Here is a 22,220-nt window from a genome sequence, read left to right as displayed (position 1 = left end):
TTTTTGCATGGATGTATGTGTTTTCCGTATATCTCCTAGGCAGGAAATACTGTTTTTCTTTTGCCAGGAACACCTTTGTCCTGGAATATTGTGGAGAGGTACTTGATCATAAAGAGTTTAAAGCCCGGGTAAAGGAGTATGCACGAAACAAAAACATCCACTACTATTTCATGGCCCTGAAGAATGATGAGGTAAGTGGCATGATTGTGTTTGTTTTGAAACAGATCTGGAAATTCTTGAGTTTGAAAGGGGTCATTGATATGGACTGATCTTTAAAATATATTAAGTGACCAAAATAAGGAGCTGAACAGTGTGGATAGTTTTTTTCTATTTGCTTACAAAAAGGATGAGGGAGAGGGGGGTATTTACATGTATATGTAAATGTAAACATACATGCTTCATACTACAATTCTTAAAAACTATTGATAGCCCCCAAAGAGCTTTTGTTTATGTAGATTATATTTATCAATATTTATATTAAAGACGAAAGCTGAGAAGTTGAAAATACTTATTTTTTATTAAACCATTTAAAAGTGACAATAAGCAAGCCTATTACGTTGACACAAATAGCATATGCTTTTGTGAAAATTAAGTATTTTCCAAAAAGCTTTTTTTTTTTTAGTGAGGAGTACCATTTACAAATCTCTTTAATGTCTGACTTACTAGAATTTAGCTAGATTTCTCATGGCTGCCTCTACATCCAATCTGGAAATGCAAGTTGTAGGGAACTATCCTAGTAGGACCTGTTGAATCTCACTCTGAGGGTGGGCTCAGCAAGAGTTTTAACAAGCTCTCAGTGGATTCAGATACATACTCAAGTTTGAGAGCTGCTGCACTGTGGTATCGCATGCATTTGAAAATGAAGTTTTAAAAACTTGAAGTAAGATTGGAATATAGGATGTAAGAAATAGCTAAAAGAAAATGAGACATTGATAGATATGGAGATAATTTTGCCCCCTAGGTAAAATGTTGATAGTTAGAGATCTTTCTGAGGAAGACATTGGATATTTGTCACTTTGATGTGTAAAGTGATATGAGAGAGTTCTCAGAAGGAATGGGGGATTAGGGGTAAGGGTCTTAAATTTGCTGGATGCCTTGCCTTTGCAAAATGCACATATGTTTTAAGGTCTCTTTTTTTTTTTTTTTGCGGTATGCGGGCCTCTCACTGTTGTGGCCTCTCCCGTTGCGGAGCACAGGCTCCGGATGCGCAGGCTCAGTGGCCATGGCTCACGGACCCAGCCGCTCCACGGCATGTGGGATCTTCCCAGACCGGGGCACAAACCCGTGTCCCCTGCATTGGCAGGCGGACTCTCAACCACTGCGCCACCAGGGAAAGCCCCTAAGGTCTCATTTTTAACTGTTAAATTATCCTTTTCCCTAGATAATAGATGCCACTCAGAAAGGAAATTGCTCCCGGTTCATGAATCACAGCTGTGAACCAAACTGTGAGACTCAAAAAGTAAGTTGAGGTAGATTTAGAGTTTGGGATATTTGTTCAAGACTGCTGTTCTGACTGTTAATTTTAGATTCTATACCAAAGGTACGCATGGATATTATTTTTTAATCATTGTACTGATTTTTTTCTTACTCTTAAACTTTTTTTTGAAATAAGTTTAGATGTATAAAATAATAAATAGTGTTGAAATAGTACAGAGTTCCCATATATTATCCTTCACTAACTTCTGCAAATGTCTACATTGAACATAACCATAATATAATTACCCAATCCAGGAAATACTATTAACTACTAACTAGTCTAAAGACCTTATTCAAGTTTTGCCATATGTCATATTTCTAGTCTAGGATCCAATCCAGGAACTCCAGTTGCATTTAATTGTCACATCTCTGCCCATAAATTTTAGATATTGTTTAAGGTGCCGAAATGAAAAACTAAATTTTAATTTTGATGAAGTCCAGTGTGTACTGTTATGTTCAGATTTTATATCAGTCTTATCCAGGTGCCAAATTTGGTAGTTTTAATAACATTTATAAGGGGCTGAATGGCCACAGATGAGAGAGACGATATATGGTATGCACGTGGATATACTGCTCCTCCTCAACAAGGCCAGACTTTGGGTCTTGGTTATCTTTATGTCCCTGTGCCTGGCACACAGTTGACACTTGATAAATTCATTTACCGAATTCGATGTAATATTTCGAGGTAATGATCTTGGTACCCTCTAATTTGTGTTTTAAGCTTAGAGTTAAAAAAAAAAGCATACAGATACATATATATGCACATTAGAATATTGGTTCTTTTTTAGGTTAAGAAAGCTGTGGACCCACGCCCTAGAAAAATGTATCAGTGATTTCCTCTCATATTGAATAGTTTTGACTCTTGGATATTTTTTGCCCTTTGATATCTGTACTTATAGATCTTAGATACAGCTCTTCCAAGAGCCAAAACATATAACGAATAGGAGAACCCAGTGTGAAATTATTTAACCTAATTAAGTTCTGGTTCTATTTTTGCCTGCAGCTGGTGGCCACATGTCTAGCTGTGAGACTCCAACTGTACTGTTTCCCTTCACCTCTTTAAGTCTGGGTTTTTCATCAGTAGCAGGTTCAAATGGTCTGGACAGGCGCTTTCCAGTCAATTTACATATTCTGGAACTACAAGGTCCAATCCCTGTGTATTTACCCCCATTTTAATTTTTGAGTTTTATGTATCTGCTCTGATGCTTCCCTTCCCTTTCTCTACACTCAGCATTATGACCACTGTTTCATGAAATTAAACTTCTGGCATTGTTGTTTTCCTTTTTCCACGCCCCATCTTATCTTATAGTTACTTTTAACATAAGGTAGTACAAATTTGCCTGGTACTCAGTGACACCAAGCATTCCATATTTGCCTATTTTTACTACAAGTGAATCTTTACTGTGTGAAAATGTGTATTAAGGTAAGTTAAAGTAGCAGTTACTTTTTTTTTTTTTTTTTTTTTGCGGTACGCGGGCCTCACTGCTGTGGCCTCTCCCGCTGCAGAGCACAGGCTCCAGACATGCAGGCTCATTGGCCATGGCTCACGGGCCCAGCCGCTCCACGGCACGTGGTATCCTCCCGGACCGGAGCACGAACCCGCGTCCCCTGCATCGGCAGGCGGACTCCCAACCACTGCGCCACCAGGGAAGCCCCAGCAGTTACTTTTATTAGAGTTAAATTATAGATGATACTCATCTGGTAGCTCATTAAATAAGAGTGATACTTAAGTTTATTTTGTTTTTTAATTTTCCTGTTAGCTATTTGGAAAAGCCTTTATTATCTAAAGAGGCACATGCACAATTAAGGCAGATGATGATGATCTTTTTTTAAAAAACACCCACACACACATAGATTAACCAGTTACTAATTTCTTTTCTTTTAAAAACAACATCTCAGTGGACTGTGAATGGACAACTGAGAGTTGGGTTTTTTACCACCAAACTGGTTCCTTCAGGCTCAGAGTTAACATTTGACTATCAGTTCCAAAGATATGGGTAAGTATTGATTCCGTTCTGTTTTGCTGCTTCTGATGCAGAAATAGACTGTTCAGATATAGGAATCTAAAACTTAGATGTGAATTACTAAGAAGTTATATGTACTGTCAGTTCTTATCTATAGTGTTCTCTTTTAGTTCTGTGTATTTTCCTTCTGTATGACACTTCAGGCCATTAAGGGATATTGTACAGGAACTACATGTTCCTCCTCTGAACTTCATGCTGCCTTATTTATATAGTTATGTTTCTAATATAATTTTAAAACTTTCTATTACAGAAATGTCAACAGGGTGTTGACATGGTATAAAGAGAACAATATAATGAATCCCTGTGTGGCCATAATTCATCTGTCAGTTATTAGTTCATGACTTTATCATGTCTCATCTATACCATATTGTACTCTGAAAAATAATTTGTTACCTAGTTCTACCAAAACCAGTAACTGATGCAATAGCACTGAATACCCCTAGCATTTATATTGTGGTTTTAATAAAACCCCACTAAAAGGAACAGGGTTCCTCGGAGAAATGTCTGGTGTCAACTTTGGGACAGGTATTAAACAAGATGACTCTGGATTATCTCCTCATACCAGAAAACCAGTTATAAAAGATAAGGAGGGTCATGTCAAAGGGACTTCGGAGATAGCTTGAATAGAATCTCACTTACCAAAAGTGGGAGGGTTCTTATTAACACTTAAGCATCATTAAGAATAATAATGGCGAGTGGTTTGAAACACACTACGTAAAATCCATGAGTTTTAATGACATTTTAAAAATAAAAGCGCATTAGTCATAATTGAAAGGAACCAATTCATGATCTTGAAAACTAGTTTTTGGTTTTTTTTAATTGAAGTATAGTTGATGTGCAATATTACATAAGTTACAGGTATACAACATAGTGAATAACAATTTTTAAAGGTTATGTTCCATCTATAGTTACTACGAAACACTGGCTATATTCCCTCTATTGTACAGTACATCCTAGTAGCTTATTTATTTTATGCATAATAGTTATATCTCTTAATCCCCTATCCCTCTTTTGCCCCTTCCCCTCTCTTTATGAGTAACCACTAGTTCAAAAATTAAAAGAAGAAAAAAATCAAGCATTTACCCTTCCTTTCCCAAGTGAATTTTTGATTAAACCAAGCAGTTGGTGAGAGGAAATTCTTTATAGAGGTTATTTTAGCTAATAAATGAAGCAGTAATGGTATCACCATTTTGCAACACCTCATAAACTAGTGGATCTAGGCAATGGTCAAGTATTCTGGGGTTGACCAGGTTCCATGTAGGGCTCCATTATTTTTTTTTTCCTCTTGTATTTGTACTGTCCTCTTTGAAAGAAAGGAAACTGGAAATTAAGTGCTGTTTGTGATTCCCTGCTGTATTTATCAAATATTTTTGTGCCTCTGATTGCTACTGTTATATACTAAATCTATCAGTTTACTTTTGGAATAGTCCTTCATGTTTTCCTTGGGTAGCTCTGGTTGCAGAGTAAATAAATGGCAGAGGGCTGTAGACTTAGGCCTGTATTCTTTCCTCCACTTTACCTTGACACCATGGTTACATTTACTTATTACTATATTTATTAGTAGTGTCTCATCCTTATGTAATGATAACTTTTAATAACCACGTGTTTCCTTCTAAGTGTCCTTTACTAATTATGCTTTTTATATCTGTTCATAATAATACATTTTGTTCTGTGTGTCAGTTAAATATTTACATATAAGTTATAGGTGTTGATCTATTTAAGCAATTTTGTTCTTAGCCCCAACAGGTATATAAGATCTCTTATTTTCATACATTAGTAGAAGCTCTCATAAATGGAGAAATTACTTATTAATTTCTTGGCTAGTTTTGTCTAGCTAATAAAGAATGACTTTTAAGAGCAATTTTCAGGCATTTCTATTAGTATCAGGTTTGTTGGTGTCTCTTAAAAAAACTTTTTTTCCTTTAAGCTGGATTGACTCTTCTCCTGTATGTAATTGCTATACTATCAACATTTTTTATGGTTTACTTTCACATAATTGACATCTTTCTTATGCTCCTCGAACAGGAAAGAAGCACAGAAATGTTTCTGTGGGTCGGCTAATTGCCGGGGTTACCTGGGAGGAGAGAACAGAGTCAGCATCAGAGCAGCAGGAGGGAAAATGAAGAAAGAACGATCTCGGAAGAAGGATTCGGTAAGTGTTCCATTCTTCTTTCAACTGTCACCATGTGCATTTTAAGAAGGGAGGTAGCTTTCCTGATTGAACTTTGAAAAGTCAAACTACAACCAGAGAAATTCAGGGTCAAATGAGATAATCATGGAAAAGTACGATTGCTATTTTTGTTTCATGGAGGTTAGACGTGGATACTGAGAACTATTGAAGGCATCTTGAAAACAGACAGGCTAATAGTTTTTGAGAGCCTGTAAAACTCCTAATCTTATGTATAAGTAACATGTTTATCTGTTGACTCACATAAGTCTGATCTACATTCCTAATCTTTTAATATTGTTTTGTCTTTTGTTTGCATGTGTTCTTAAAATCTCTCAAAATCCTCCTTGGAGAGTAAGGTGAGTTTTGAGAGGTAACAGGCAACCCAAGAGTGAGAAAGGGATAGTCTCAGATGGTCTTTGTATTTAATCCGTTAGAACAGTGGTTGATAGCCTTTTTTCTACCCCAGTTCACCTGAGCTACAACTGGAGGTGAGTGGTATCTTGCTACTACAGGAGCTCTTAACTGGGACAAGAATTTTGTGTCGTTTTTAAAAAATCCCCCCTGCCCTTTTTCTGAGGATCCCTTTGTCAGAGCAGTGTTTCTCCACCTCAGAACCACTTGGCAGGGTCCATTGTAAAAATGCACATTTTGGGGCCTATCCTCAGACCTATGAATCTTAGTGGAGGGCCAGAAGGAGCCAGGGGGCCAGAGGTGTTAGCCAGCAAATCCACCTGTGAGTCTTTTGCAGTTAGCTCATTCCTAGGCTTTTCAGGAACCCATACTTATGTTAAGAATTATAAATGACAGCAGTCTTACTATTTAGTTGAGCAGGTAGAACACATAAGTCAGGAAAGGGATAAAAATATAATAGTTAAAAGGTGATGTCAGTAAACCCAAATTAATTGGAGAGAATTAGTTATTGAGAATCTGAATTCTATAAGAAGACTTAGATAGCAGGAAGCATTAGAAAGGGCCATTTACAAATTAAAAAAAAAAAGGGGGTCATTTAAAAAATGCAAAAAGGGAAAGTTTACAAGAAACACCCATGCTTCTGCCACCCAAGATGAACAAATGCTCTTTAGAGTATTGTTGCTTCAGTTCTATTTTTTAGAGAGCATATATATTGTAACTGTGTGCTAAGCACTCTTCTAAGCGCCTGACACATTAACTCATTTAATTCTCACAATAAGCCCTTTAAGTTAGGTACAGTTTATTTACATATATTCCTACTGATGAACACTTGTGTTTCCAATCTTTTGCTCTTAATGTCTTTGCACATGTCTCTTCTGTACATGTTTCTTTAAGGTATATCCATGGAAGTGGGGTCACTGGGTCATAGCCTTTTAGCTTTTGGACCTGACTATTACAGGAAATTTTTCTTTAAACTTCATCAAGATTACTTTTATTTTTAACTCTTGTTTCATATAATTGATAGTTTACCAGAGCAACCACAAAGTAGTCATTAAACATGTTGACCTAAGCTAAAATCTCCATAAAAGCTTCCCTTTGGCTATTTTCTATTTTCAAAACTTACATTAAAAACTGCATTATTGGTGGGGAGCGTTGTTGTAGTGTGATGGTTTCCTGGGTGGTATTATACTGCCATCATAACAATATCAGATGGCTTTCTACCTTCCTGGTAAGATTCAAGAACAACCCCAAGGGACCAAGACGTAGGTATTCCTGGTTTTTGCTTGCTTGTTTTTATTCTGGTAATAGTGTGTCCATATCAGTATTTTATGGTATTGTAGACTAAATTAGATGTAAAGTGAATCTAGTCAGTTGGTGGGCTGAAGTCATGGGTTGCTCCAGATGTGAATTTATTTATTTATTTATTTATTTTTGGCTGCTTTGGGTCTTCGTTGCTGCACACAGGCTTTCCCTTAGTTACAGTGAGCAGGGGCTACTCTTTGTTGCGGTGCATGGGCTTCTCATTGCAGTGGCTTCTCTTGTTGCGGAGCATGGGCTCTAGGTGCGCGAGCTTCAGTAGTTGTGGCTCGCCGGCTCTAGAGCGCAGGCTTAGTAGTTGTGGCTCATGGGCTTTGTGGCTCATGGGCTTCGTTGCTCCGCGGCATGTGGGATCTTCCCGGACCAGGGCTCGAACCCGTTTCCCCTGCATTAGCAGGCGGATTCTTAAGCACTGCACCACCAGTGAAGCCCTCCAGATGTGAATTTGAAGCTGTTCTGGAACAGGGATGTTTTGGATGAAACTTTGCCCTGATAGAGGAATGACCCAGAGTGAATCTGGGTTCCTAGAAGGGTCATTTGTCCCTTGACTGTAATGAAGAGTTTAACTCCACTTTGGTTTTAATTGGATTGGTCTCCTACTGAAATTGTGGCTGGATGCTTAGATTCTGAGTTCTGGTCAGGTACAGTTGAATAGAATCACAAAAGTAGCACCTCTTGAAATTCCCAAGTGTTAAGGAGTTCCCTGGCAGGGAACTCGGTGCTTTCACTGCCATAACCCTGGGTTCCATCCCTGGTCGGGGAACTAAGATCCCACGAACTGCGTGGTACAGCAAAAAAAAAAAAAAGGAAAGAAAGAAATTCCCAAGTGTTAGTTTTTGGAATTCTTTTGGGTAGGGGATGCCGTGGAAAGGAAAAGATAGCAGCAGTTTAAGATATAGTTTTGCATATTTTAACTATTAACAAGAATATTTTAATGGCACTGTAGTCTGCATCTGCCCTCCCATATTAACCTTTGATTGGTGAACATTTCTTATTCCTTGCTCTTATGATTGAAGCTATGTACATACAGTTTATCCACTTAAAAACTGTAAGCTCTTCCAGGACAGGTGATTGTCTTCTTTGGATATGTCACAAACTAGGTACTTAATTAAATACTTAGTTGATGGAGGTATAATAAATCCACACTATTATCTGATGTTATTTGTAGATTGTAAATTATAAACAGGGAATAGTCCGAAATTTACCTTAATCTCTTTTGAGTTTGTGAAACAAATTAACAGTAACTAATTTACACAATAAAGAGGGTGAAGAGCCACATAAGAAAGGAAATAGTTGCTTTCAGCAGATAACAAACAAATCCTGGTATCTGGAATATATAAAGAGCTCTGTCTAATCAATAAGAAAAAAATAGCCCCAAAAGAAAAATAAACAACTTCCATAGACACTTTAGTAATCCAGATAGCCAGTAAACATGTGGAAAGGTGTTCAACCTCATTAGTAATCAGAGGAGTACAAATTAAAACTACTATCAGATGTTATTTGCATACTGACTACATTGATAAAAATTAAGTCAGATGATACACAGGAACAATAGATCTCATACACTGGTGGTGGAGGTGTAAATGGATACAATCACTTTTGAAAACACTTTGGTGTTATTTACTAAAGGTGAATGTATGTATACTATATGAGCCAGCAGTTGTACTCCTAGGTCTATAACCAGAGAGAGACTTGTTTAAAATGCACATCAGGAATCATAGCAGCATTGCTTACATTAGAAAAAGTAGAAACAACTCAAATACCCATTAACATTAGAATAAATAACATATGAATAAATTGTAATCATATGATGAAAAACTAGTCATGAAAATAAAGAAATTTATGGTTGCGTGCAACAATGATGACTTAAAATGTAAAGTTGATTGAAAAAGAACCATGGCACAAAGATTTTTTGTCCAGTGTGATTTCATTTATATAAATATTAAAAACAGACAAAATTATAATGTTTAGGAATTTATAATATATGTAGTAAACCTATTTTGAAAATCAGAACTATTTCCTAAGAAGTTAGGAGACATTGTCTCTAGAGTTAAGAAGAGAAGGTATTATAACAAGGAAGGGGCACATGGAGCACCTCAGGAACACTGGCAGTGTCCTCCCCATCCCCCCACCCTCCCTTTTACCTGAGTGTTGGTTGCCATGGATATTGCTCAACTGTTTGTTTATTAAACCTGTTTATTTACTAATTGTTTATATACTTTTCTATACGTATGTTATATTTATCAGAATGTATTAACAATGGTGCTTTAGACCCATTAAAGACAGTTCATACCTCAAAATAAAGAATAAACATTTTTCTTGAACTGATTAGGTAATTAACAGAATTTTTAAGTGCTACAGAATTGTATATATACATATAAATTTTCATTTATCAGTAATTTATTAAAATACATCCTAATCCTCCTTATACTTATCACAAATCCTTTTTGGAAGGTGGTGACCCATAAATGAAAAATAAATACTTTTAGTAAATTTAATGAAAGCAATCAATGTCAGTCATCTCCTGGCTTCCTCCCCTGTAGGTGTCCTAAAAGTTATTAATTCCACAATTGATTGTTCACTTGAGTACCCAAAATTATGGAAGATGTATCATATCACCACTAGGGTTGGCATGCTTACTTTTATGTAATACAACCATTAAGCTTATCATTATAGTAGGAATGTTCAAAGATTGTTCATCTTCTGTATTTTGTTTGCAAAATTTTGTTATTTATACTTCTATATTTTTACTGTTTATTTCTTTAAGAATGCTACTTTTTTATATCCCAGTAGTGCCTTTTATACAGTAATATCTACTCAATTTATTGATGAATGAAAGTAACAACTCAGTTTTAACTTTTCAGATTACATGCCTAATTATGAAAAGGAAATAACCCCAAAAGGAAATATAATCTTAGTGAATATTTGCATCTCAAAACTGTCAAAAGCAAGATTCTTGTATTTGAGAGGGAAAGTAGTATTTTAAAGCCCTTGGTCTTTCCTATGCTAATCCTCTGGGATTTGGGACACAGGAAATTTTTACATTTAGGTTATGCAAGGAAAAAAACATCTTTAAGGAAATTGTCTTACATTAAGATTTAACTGTAAATTGGCTTTTCTGTTCATGTATTTAATCTATTCAAAACCTAAGAAATAATACTGGAAACGAAAAAGGATGAGCCTCAAATGTACTTTTTAGAAGGAAAAAATGAGTTTATGTATCTTCAACTTCTTGCAGGCAGCATTTTATATTTTCTCATTTATTTTTGTTCTATATACCATAATAAAGAGTTTTGGGGTATAGTATGAAATAGAAATGTTTCAATGCCTTGCCTAAAATTATATTAAGTGAGACACTTAGCCAGTTAAGTAACAGAAAATTTCAAGATATTTTCTTTTATATTTGCTTTTCTCTAATTTATTATCAGCTCATTCTGTACTTTTATCATTTCATGTCAAGTTGATTTAATGCTGTCGTTTATATCTCTTCTCCTTCAATCTCTATCTTGTCTAGATTTCATCCTGTTATTGTCAGACTAATTATTCTCAAATTCCATTTTGATCATATTATTCCCTTTTTGGGATTCAGTAATAGAGCTCTCTTACTTAGTCTCATCAAATCCAGATTCTTTTATATTACATCTGAGATGTTCTAACACCAGCCTTCTTTTTTTTGCTGTACGCGGGCCTCTCACGTTGCGGAGCACAGTCTGCAGACGCGCAGGCTCAGTGGCCATGGCTCACGGGCCCAGCCGCCCCGCGGCATGTGGGATATTCCCGGACCGGGGCACGAACCCGTGTCCCCTGCATCGGCAGGCGGACTGTCAACCACTGCGCCACCAGGGAAGCCCCAGCCTTCTTTTTGATAAGATTTTTCTCAATTCCTCACTGCACCTTATCCACTCCAGCCAGGCTGAGCATAGTATGCACTGTCATAATTTTCCATTTCCGGTTGTTCAGACTTTTCCTTCTGCTTCCTCCCTCCTCCCTCCTCTTGTATTTATCTTACCTATTTCTAACCCCACTTTGGTGAATTCATTTCTGGTGACTCTCATTTTTTTTTTTTTTTTTTTTGCGGTACGCAGCCCTCTCACTGTTGTGGCCTCTCCTGTTGCGGAGCACAGGCTCTGGACGCGCAGGCTCAGCGGCCATGGCTCACGGGCCTAGCCGCTCCGCGGCATGTGGGATCTTCCCGGACCGGGACACGAACTCGTGTCCCCTGCATTGGCAGGCGGACTCTCAGCCACTGCGCCACCAGGGAAGCCCTCTGGTGACTCTCATTTAAGCACTCCCTTCATCTTAGACCTCTTAGGTTTCTTAACATTAACATTTATATCATTGTTCGTTTTCATATGAGTTAATTTTATCTCCCCGATAGTAAGTTCTGTGAGGGTGTCTTTTCTTTTTTTTTTTTTGCGGTACGCGGGCCTCTCACTGTTGTGGCCTCTCCCGTTGCGGAGCACAGGCTCTGGACGAGCAGGCTCAGCGGCCATGGCTCACGGGCCCAGCCGCTCTGCGGCATGTGGTATCTTCCTGGACCAGGGCACGAACCCGTGTCCCCTGCATCAGCAGGCGGACTCTCAACCACTGTGCCACCAGGGAAGCCCTGTGAGGGTGTCTTTATATCTTTTATAACTGCTGCAACACAGCTAGAAAACAACCTTTGGAACCTTGATTTTTGTTGCTGTTGTTCTCTATTATTTAATATCTTTGGAACAAAGAATTTATGTTAAATTATAAAGCCTATAATTATACTTTATATGTGCTTGTGAGCATTCTCTGCTTCCTTCTCTCTGCTTATAGCTCCTGGAGGATACCACCATTTTGAATTTTGTGTCTTACCTCCCTTGCCCTTTTTTAAAAACAAACAAACAAAAAATCATTTATTTTTTTATTTATTTATGGCTGCGTTCGGTCTTCGTTGCTGCGCGCGGGCTTTCTCTAGTTGCGGTGAGCGGGGTCTAATCTTCATTGTGGTATGCGGGCTTCTCATTGTGGTGGCTTCTCTTGTTGCGGAGCACGGGCTCGAGGTGTGCAGACTTCAGTAGTTGTGGCATGTGGGCTCAGTAGTTGTGGCTCTTGGGCTCTGGAGCGCAGGCTCAGTAGTGGCCACGGGCTTAGTTGCTCTGCGGCATGTGGGATCTTCCCGGATCAGGGATCGAACCTGTGTCCCCTGCATTGGCACGTGGATTCTTAACCACAGTGTCATCAGGGAAGTCCCCTTTGCCATTTTAAAATAGACTTTTCAGATATGTATCTGTAAAAAATTTGTTTTTGAGGTGCAGAGAAACGGATTCATACAGCATGCAATATCTGTAACTATTTTTTTACATAGCATTATGTTTGCTAAGGTTGATAATTTTTGTTGCATTTGGCTGCACTTGATTCCTTTCATTGTGGTATATGCCATTATGTGAACATGCCGGTTTATCCAGCCTGGCCACAGGCATTTGGATTGTTGGTAGTTTTTTGCTCTTATGAATGGCTGTTCAATGATCATTGTTCTGATTCTTAGAGTACACATGTGCAGAAGTTTCTCTAGGGTTTATTCTTAGGTGTACAGCGGCTAGGCATAGGGGATACAAATATTTATTTTTCAAGCTTTATTTCAATGCTTTATTTTTTCTGACATACTTTTTTTTTTCCTGACATACTTCTCACCTAATATAATTTTTCTTCCTCCCATAAAGGCATATTTTTTTGTTTTGCTTCATTGCAATGTCTTCAGCACCTAGAACTATACTAGATGTATAAGTGCTTGGTAAATATTTGATGATTGAATGAAATGCTTTTCAAATTGATCATACCAATTTATATTTTCATTAGCAGTGTACAAATGTTTGTTTTGACCCACATCTTTGCCTAGACTTGATTTTATCAGACTTCTTATAGTGAGTGTAATATGGTTTCTTACTGTGGTCTTAGTTTTCCTTATTACTGGTGAGGTCGAGCATCTTTTCAGATTGTTTGATTCTTAGATTAGTGGGGGTTTTGTTGTTGTTGTTGTTGTTGTCTATAACCAGATATTTTTCCTTGCTGTGGCAGGTGGATGGAGAGCTAGAAGCCCTGATGGAGAATGGTGAGGGTCTCTCTGATAAAAACCAGGTGCTCAGCTTATCCCGGCTAATGGTTAGAATTGAAACTTTGGAACAGAAACTTACCTGTCTCAAGCTCATACAGGTGAACACTGTGATATTAATTTATTTTTTATTTCTGAATTTGAGGTGGGACATTTAAACTACAATCCAGAATGATGAAGGGAAAAGGAATAATTCTGATATGAGAAGAGTTACTCATTTTTAAAATGGATATGTTAGTTCTATATGACTTTGACAACTTGTACTCTTAAAAATGTCTTAAGAGTTCAGCATCATTTAATCTATTAGTAGATATTGTGTGTTTTCTCTCTAGTCAAAGAACATGGTGGAATTTTTTTTTTGTGTGTAACAATTCATGACACTTGATAGAGGGTCTCTCCCCACCGCCGCTTGATTATTAGCATGGCAAGGCCATTTTTACCATAGGATCTCAAAGCAAGGAATTTTAACAGTAATCATATTTACTCCAGTTTATTAAATGTTCCACAAGAAGTTGGATAATAAAAGATTTTAAAATTTTTTATAGTTATAGCTTTTTCAGTAAAAATTGTGAATATAATTTTTTTCTTAGTCCTTCAAAATTTGAACTTTAGTAAAGTCCAGGTTGACATTTTAAGTATCAAAAAAGATTATAATCTCTCACTTTAAAGCATTTGTTAATTGCGCAGTTCTAGTAGATTAATCAAAATAGAATTTCTAGGTTTCTTTGTGAATATAAATGAACTCTAGTCCTCTCTGTGGGCCCTCTTTAACGCTCTCTGTGGTATTATGTGTCTCCCTCCTCCCACCCCCCAATACACTGCATCCTGCTTCGCTTCCCCCATGGAAGAACACACATTCACAGTCTTGCCTGAAGTCCTTTCTGGAACGTCATGGGCTGTCTTTGTTGTGGATCTGGATGGCAGAACTAGGTGATGGCCGGGAAAGTAACCAGAAGCTTCAGGAAGAGGTCAGTTCACATTCAGCTGACCTGCTTGTTTCTTAAAACTACTGTACTTATTATTTAGGTTGAGGGTATTGTGATAATATCAGTGATAATGAATTTAGCACTATATTTACCACTCACATTAAATAATTACATCATTTTATCATCCCAATATCATTCCTATAACTGTAACTTTACATACACCTTGCTGGAAGTGAGTTTGCCCAGTGGTTTTCCCTATGGTATCTTTTAAAGCTTAGTACTACATAGTTGGGAACTGCAAGAGCAAGATATACTAGTATCATAGTTAAGTGAAAGATCCAGTGTGTTGCTAAAACCATAATTTTAAAAAGATAGGAAACCATATGGAACTTAAATTCTGGGGTTCTAAAAAATTATGAAGAGCTGAATTCTGGATGACAAGAGTAAGAACATTTTGAGGAGTAAATTGTTTTAAAAGATCTAAATAGATGTTCATTGACAATGTCGTTAGTGGAATTGTTATATTTATACCGTCCCGTGAAATACACAGTATTTTCTAACTTGGTTTAAATGTAGTTCTTTTTAATCATAAGTGCTAATATAATCCCCAGGTCATTTAATAATATACTTTTAAAAACAAAAACATGAGTGGGCAAATGAGTGATTGTCTTGCCTCCATCCTTCTCCCAGGAGATTCAGCAATAAGTAGGAGTTGGGGAAGCCTTGGAGTTTCTGTAGAACTACACTGGGGGAGTACTTTGGAAGAAATTATTGGATTTCAGAGTGTGGGGTGGGGGTGGTTATCTCAGAATGAAGAGAGTGTCTCTCTTTGCTAGACAGCTGTTTGTCAAAGGCTAAGGAGGTTAAGTAATATCTGCATTTTTTGTTTGTATGCAAGACATTTAAATATATATTGTTGCTTAGTTCCCAGGCCTTTATCACAGTCACTTGGGAAACTTTTTAGAAAAACGTACCCAGGATGAGGTCCAGTAGTGTTTATATTTTTAAAAAATCTACCTGGGTTTGAGAACTACTGGTAGAGAATATTAATTAAATTAGTCTTATTTGATGTGTGAGCAGTCACCTGCTCCACATTTTATTCTTGCTCGTCAGGCTTATTAAAACACTTTTCTGGGACTTAGCTGGCGGTCCAGTGGTTGAGACTCTGAGCTTCCACTGCAGGGGGCACGGATTTGATCCCTGGTTGGGGAACTAAGATCCCATATGCCTCGTGGTGCAGCCAAAAAAATAAAAAAATAAAAAATCAAACACTTTTCCTTCCATACTAGAGGAAAGTAATATTATGACATTTAAATCCATCTGTGGTTACAAGATTTAGGTCTTAATTTAATAAGACAGTAAAAAAAAAACACTGTTTCTACAGAATTGATCTGAGTCCCATGGAGAGGCTTGAAAAGTCAGCTGTACAAAGTGATGTTTGTTTTTTTTTAAATTATGTTTAATCAGATTATAAAGACTTTGGAACATTTACCCATTCCTACTAAAAATATGTTGGAGGAAAGCAAAGTACTTCCTATTATTCAACGTTGGTCTCAAACCAAGACTGCTGTCCCTCAGCTGAGTGAAGGAGATGGGTATTCTAGCGAGAATACATCACGTGCTCACACACCGCTCAACACACCTGATCCTTCCACCAAGCTGAGCATAGAAGCTGATACAGACACCCCCAAGAAGCTAATGTTTCGCAGACTTAAAATTATAAGTGAAAATAGCATGGACAGTGCAATCTCTGATGCCACCAGTGAGCTAGAAGGCAAGGATGGCAAAGAGGACCTTGACCAGTTAGAAAACGTCCCTATAGAAGAAGAGGAAGAGTTACAGTCACAACAGCTACTCACACAACAGCTGCCTGAATCTAAAGTTGATAGTGAAATTGCTGTGGAGGCCATTAAGCTACCCACATCTGAACCAGAGGCTGACACTGAAATAGAGCCTAAAGAGAGCAATGGCACAAAACTAGACGAACCTATTGCTGAGGAAACACCATCCCAAGATGAAGAGGAGGGTGTATCTGATGTGGAGAGTGAGAGGAGCCAGGAACAGCCAGATAAAACAGTAGATATAAGTGATTTGGCCACCAAGCTCCTGGACAGTTGGAAAGACCTAAAGGTAAGAAAACATTTCTGTTCATTTTAACCTGAATTACCCAGGTTTAGAGTTCTGTAAACCTTCAGTCGAATTACCTACTTTTCTAGCTGTATGTATTTTTGAAAAATGGAATACTATCTCTCTGTCAGCTAATTATAAATGTCTTTATAAATAAATAATGTCTTTTAAACCTTGGCCAGAGATACCAGCCAAACTAATATACAAACATCCCCCTTTTCCTTGTTTACAAAAGTATATCACAACAGTAAATTCAGTCATTCAGGTGGTCTTTACATTAAAAACAAAAATCCTTTTAGTAACAAATATGAATTCTACATTTGAGTCTATGTAAGAAAAAAATGAATGTTTAAAATAATTGGAAATTAATTTATTGGATTAACTAGAAATTAATTAAAAATAAAATTAATTGGAAGCCAAGGTAATTTTGCAACTTCTCATCAAAAATGATTGAACATATAAAGCTATAGAATCATGCTTGTTAGCTTGGTGGAATGTCTCATGACAAAAAAAAACCCAAAACAAACTATTGAACATAAATATCTGTTCCAGTAAAACAACATTATATGGAGCTAGTTCATACTCAGTTTTATTATTGTTTCTGAAATAGGCCTACTTTTAAATGCCTATTTTTCTGGCCAGAAGATGTTATCGAGAGGAAAAATATAGAGTTCTGGAACCCTTACATCTAATACTTGCATAATCACTTGTTAAAGTATGTAGCATGATGTGCAGGGTTTTCTTTGCAGAGAACCCAGTCTGGGTCTTGGATAAACACAGAAGTGAATAACAGGATGAGCCTAGGAGAGATGTGGCAAATTCTGATTGTAAGTGGGATCCTGGGATCCAGGTCTTGAGGACCCTGTGGGAACAGGTTACTACCTAGCCTCTGTTTTTCTGTTCCTCCTTTCTTGCGCCAGAGGTGAAGCAACCAGATAAACCAAGAATACAGATTTGCAGCAAAATGGACACCTGAGTCTTCTCTGTTCCCAATTATGACTACAAAGCTCACCCATTATATCCTACCATTTGACCCATAGGGAACTATCCTTATACTGAGCAGAATGAGTGTAGTTGGTTGGTTGTGCACTGTGCTTATTTTTGCATTTGTAATTTACTGTGTTGAGACCCTTCTTTAAGTATGGTGTGGTTTCAGCTCTCATTTACCCATTTGAGCTCTTACTCATGCTACTCTTTGATCACCTACAGTTCAGCATAAACTCAGCCTTATTATTTGAAATCTGACCTTTTTATAAATACAAAAGGAAAGATTCAGAGTAAATCTGTTATGACACAACATGTGAATGCAGGAACTGGAGTTGCAATTAATTGAAAGAGCTGCTGGGACAGTCATTTATGTGAACCTTTATTTAAGGCCTGCTTTGTGAGGGCACAGGAGTCCCTGGACGAAGTCCCTCTTGTGTTTGGAGACTGCTAGTAGAGCCTGTACTATGATTGGCTCAGTAAGGAAGGTGGAAATGGAGACAGGCACTCAGGTGAAGGTAGAAAAGGCCTTACAGACATAGTTTTATAGAGGGGGGGGTTGTAGACCTAGTAGTTCACTTTTGCCTGAGAAGGCTCTGGTTGACGTAATTTAAAAAAAAAAAAAAAAAAGACATAATCATCTTAATTTCTTAAAAACCTGTCTCTTCTTGAAATCTGGAATAAGTAAATGTTTTTGTTTCTCTGTATGGTAGTTTTTTTAATTATAATTGTAATGATATAAATTATTCTCTGGAATATCCTTAACTCAATTAGATATAACTGGTACTTTAAACGCACACTCCAGACATAAATGTTTTTGAGTCCTACACAATTATTTCTTCCCTTGCTTGTCCTCTTCACTCCTATCTGAAAGATCGAAGTGGTTGCACAGTACTATGTAGACTGATGATCCTCTTGACTTGAGGTTTAAAATTTTATTTGTACCTAAGATATATTCTTCTTAACGTTCATACTTTGGATTTATCCCAATTCTTAGCATCAAGGAAGTTATTAAATAAAATCCTCCTTCCTCAAACTTTATAGTTTGCTCTGGAATCATTACCCATCTAGAATTGCATTACTGAGAAATGTTTTTGCTTGCCTGAACTGTGATGTTTTGTTATGCATTGGTGCTGGGGTTCTTAATTCATCTATCATTCTAATTAACATTCACCGTGGTTCTAATTTCAAAACCGGTTATAGTTGTCCTTAAAAAATATACTTCAGCTAGGGAACCCATAATTTGAACATGTTTTAGAGAAACACCTTGACTTGATGTGATTACTATATATCCATCCTATTCCCGGCATTGAAAGAGTTAACTACTTCTGTCTGACTTCCACCTGTGTGTTCAAGTAGATGTTGGCAGAAAAGAAAATGTGTTATTCAACCAACTTTTATTAAGCACCTGTTGCCAAGCATGTGTTAGTTGCTGATGTTAATTTCAAGATTATACTAAAAAGCATTGATCTAAGATTGTGGTTATGTTAGCCACTCCAAGCTTCCCTGACCTTCCTGGGCCACTGTAACATTGCTGGACATGTGTTCCACTTGTCCTTTCTACATACTGGATGGAGTGAAGAACTGAAAGAGGTTGCTTCAGATTTCTTAATCTTGATTTTGCTGTGAAGGCAGACTATAGGGATCATCAGTAAATGAAAGAGGGTGGGAGGGAAGGGAATGAAGCTTCATGAATTACTCTTTGTCCTCCCAGATCTGATGATGATCCCCCTTGTAACTTGAACCATTTCCATCTAGCTTCTCAGGGCAGCAAGGAGCTTGTTAACATCACCAGCTGACCATGTGTCTCCTTTTCTCAACTCCATTTTCAACTTCGTGCTGAAGAAAAACAAGAACCTAGCGTGCATTCTGTGAAGAAAACAGGAAGATGGTTGGGAAGTTGGATGATGCATGAAAAATATAATAGGTGAAAAGAGGACAGAGGTGGTTAACTCACTGGCACCGGCGTTATTTTGGTGCGTCCATTGCCGACAATGGATGTCGTTCTGGGAAAATCCCGACTCCTGGCGAGAAAGGATTAAGTGAGCTACTTTTTCTATACCTCTATACACAGGACCACTGCCTTGGCTCCACAAGGCTTACACATTTTTGACTCCTAAAGTAGACCTCAACAAGAAACATCACTTAGCACATTGCTACACATGAGCGTGTATTCATTTTCACATGCAAATTAACTGGGCTACATTTTCAGCAGGGACATGTGCATATATTTCTGTTTGTAAAAGGAATTACTGTACATCACCCCTCATGCTGAAAATATACCCAACACTTCACAGGGCAAAACAGCTGGTTATAAGTGATGATTAATTATAAACTTGACTGGAAAATCTTCATTTGGATCATGAGAAGAAGAGGTAAGGTTCCCATGAATTTGGCAGTTTCAGTTGCAGTTAAACAGCTGAGAGATTGTGATGGCTAGTGATTCCAGAGCCTCTCTTATAAACACTTAGGTTACAGGATGTGTGTCTCCTTATAGTGAAGTCTGAGTAGTTATAGTTACATCTGGATTAGATGATTTAGGGACATTTTGTACATGTGATAAGTTGGACTTTTCTTAAGAACCATCCTTATTATCTTTTTCATCTTTATCTCAAGACATTATCTTTAATTAAACATATTATTTTCCTAGAAAGTTAAGCATTGAACTCTACAGAAGTTTTAAATAATTCAGAGAGTTACCCAACTGAAAAGTTTTGAGTCTGGGGAAACTCCCTGGCGGTCCAGTGGTTAGGACTCCATGCTTCCACTGCTGGGGACCTGGGTTCAATCCCTGGTCGGGCACTAAGATCCCAAAAGCTGCGTGGTCAAAAAAAAATAAAACAAGTTTTGAGTCACTGCTTGGAATTTCGGTTCCTAACTAATATGTGAAATCTGCTATGCAACATTTCAACATGAAATGATGTGCCCTGAATTTCTGTAATAAATTTCAAAATCCTTAGTAGACATTATTCTGTATCCAAAAGGATCAGTATTACTCACCCTTTTGTTTAAAATACAGAATTGCCCCCAAAGAGCACTATTTTAGGTACCACTACATTGAATTTTTGTAATAAGAATCTCATTTGATAAAAGGCAAACATGGTCTAAAACTTATTAGTATCCTGGTTTCTTTATTATCAGATAATACTTTCATCTAAATTATGGGGTGGCCTAATCTGCCCTGCTGCCTTTTTTCGTAAATGAGGTTTTGGGGGGAGCCCAGCCAAGTTCGTTCATTTACGTACGTCTGTGGCTGCTTTTGCACTGCACTGGTAGAGTTGAGTAGTTGCATCAGACTGGATGGCCAACAAAGCCTAAAATATTTATTGCTTTGTCCTTTACAGAAAAAGTTTGCCAACACCTAATCTAAATGATAAAGTACAGAATCTGGCTGCTCTAAACATTCTGATTTTGAATGAAGTCATTTTGACACTTTATTCTTTTGGGTGAGCTCTTTTTTGTTTTGTTTTGTTTTTTGCGGTACGCGGGCCTCTCACTGTTGTGGCCTCTCCCGTTGCGGAGCACAGGCTCCAGACGCGCAGGCTCAGCGGCCATGGCTCACGGGCCTAGCCGCTCCGCAGCATGTGGGATCCTCCCGGACCGGGGCACGAACCCGTGTCCCCCGCATCGGCAGGCGGACTCCCAACCACTGCGCCACCAGGGAAGCCCTGGGTGAGCTCTTAATTCTGTTTCCCTAGAGACATGATGACCATGTTTCCATACCCCATGAAGTTACTTTTAAAAAAAAAAAAAGAAGTCTTGACTCTGTTTAGGAAAAGTTACTTTAAGTGATTTGGATATTGGACTATCTGAGAAGTGGGAGAGTATATACATTATAGAATTACTGGGCTAGAAGGCACCTGTAAGGAATGTCATTCTTCCCTCAGGACCATGATCAAGTTAGGCGGAAACTTAAGAGACTTGTAGAGTACAGATAAGTTGGTATAATCTAGTTTTATATATAACCATAATGAAAATATATAAATTTTCCTTCTTAATGTTCTTAACTTTTGATTTTGATGTAATTTCAGACTTAACAGGAAAACTGCAAGAATACTGTTCTTATGTATTCTTCACGTAATACACATCCAGTGACAGATGTATGTTAAAAACAGTAAAAATTCCTCTAAACCCTTCATCCAGATTCCCCAGTGTTAACATTTTACCAAATTTACCTTAACATTTTCTCTTAATTTCTTTTTAACTTTTAAAGAATAAGTCACAGATATCATGCCCACTGCGCCTAGATATTTTTAGTATGTATTTCCTAAAAACAAGGACATTCTTCTTTATGACTTCAGTGTACTTATCAAAATCAGCAAATTACAGTGACACAATACTATTAATCTGTTAAACAGACCTCATTCAGATTTTGCCAGTTGTGCCCATAATGTCCTCTATAGAAAAAAGAAAATTTCTGATCCAGAATCTAACCTGAGATCAAGCGTTAAATTGAGTTGTATCTCTTTAGTATCCTTTAATCTGGAATAGTTAGTTCCTCAGTCTTTGGCTTTTATAAACGTCACATTTTTGAATATTTTTAAATTTTTTAGAATATTCCTCAATTTGGGTTTGTCTGAAGTTCTGTTTGGAATGTTCGTTTATCCCATTACTGGCATTGTCAACTTCAGTCACTTGGTTAAGTTGGTGTCTGCCAGGTTTCTCCAATGTAAAGTTACTATTTTCCCCTTTATAATTAAAGAGTA

At 37.5% G+C, this 22,220-nt stretch overlaps 1 protein-coding gene across 3 annotated transcripts in view; it reads left to right on the top strand.

Moving 5' to 3' along the window:
• SETD2 (SET domain containing 2, histone lysine methyltransferase) overlaps nucleotides 1–22,220 on the top strand; it is a 112,446-nt gene that overhangs the window by 43,737 nt on the left and 46,489 nt on the right. For 2 of the 3 annotated variants that reach the window (XM_079935765.1, XM_079935764.1), the window contains exons 6-12: nucleotides 68–191; nucleotides 1,382–1,459; nucleotides 3,376–3,473; nucleotides 5,526–5,652; nucleotides 13,444–13,578; nucleotides 14,326–14,445; nucleotides 15,871–16,533. In XM_079935765.1, the coding sequence (XP_079791891.1) occupies nucleotides 68–191; nucleotides 1,382–1,459; nucleotides 3,376–3,473; nucleotides 5,526–5,652; nucleotides 13,444–13,578; nucleotides 14,326–14,445; nucleotides 15,871–16,533 (1,345 nt within the window). Of the gene's footprint in view, nucleotides 1–67; nucleotides 192–1,381; nucleotides 1,460–3,375; nucleotides 3,474–5,525; nucleotides 5,653–13,443; nucleotides 13,579–14,325; nucleotides 14,446–15,870; nucleotides 16,534–19,272; nucleotides 19,442–22,220 lie in introns of all 3 variants that reach the window. The other variant, XR_013830355.1, reaches the window with a different exon arrangement.

Source organism: Stenella coeruleoalba, assembly GCF_951394435.1.
Source record: "Stenella coeruleoalba genome assembly, chromosome: 10".
NCBI lineage: Eukaryota > Metazoa > Chordata > Mammalia > Artiodactyla > Delphinidae > Stenella > Stenella coeruleoalba.
The sequence above is the reverse complement of the archived record's forward strand: the minus strand, read 5'-3'. Positions and strand labels throughout refer to the sequence as shown.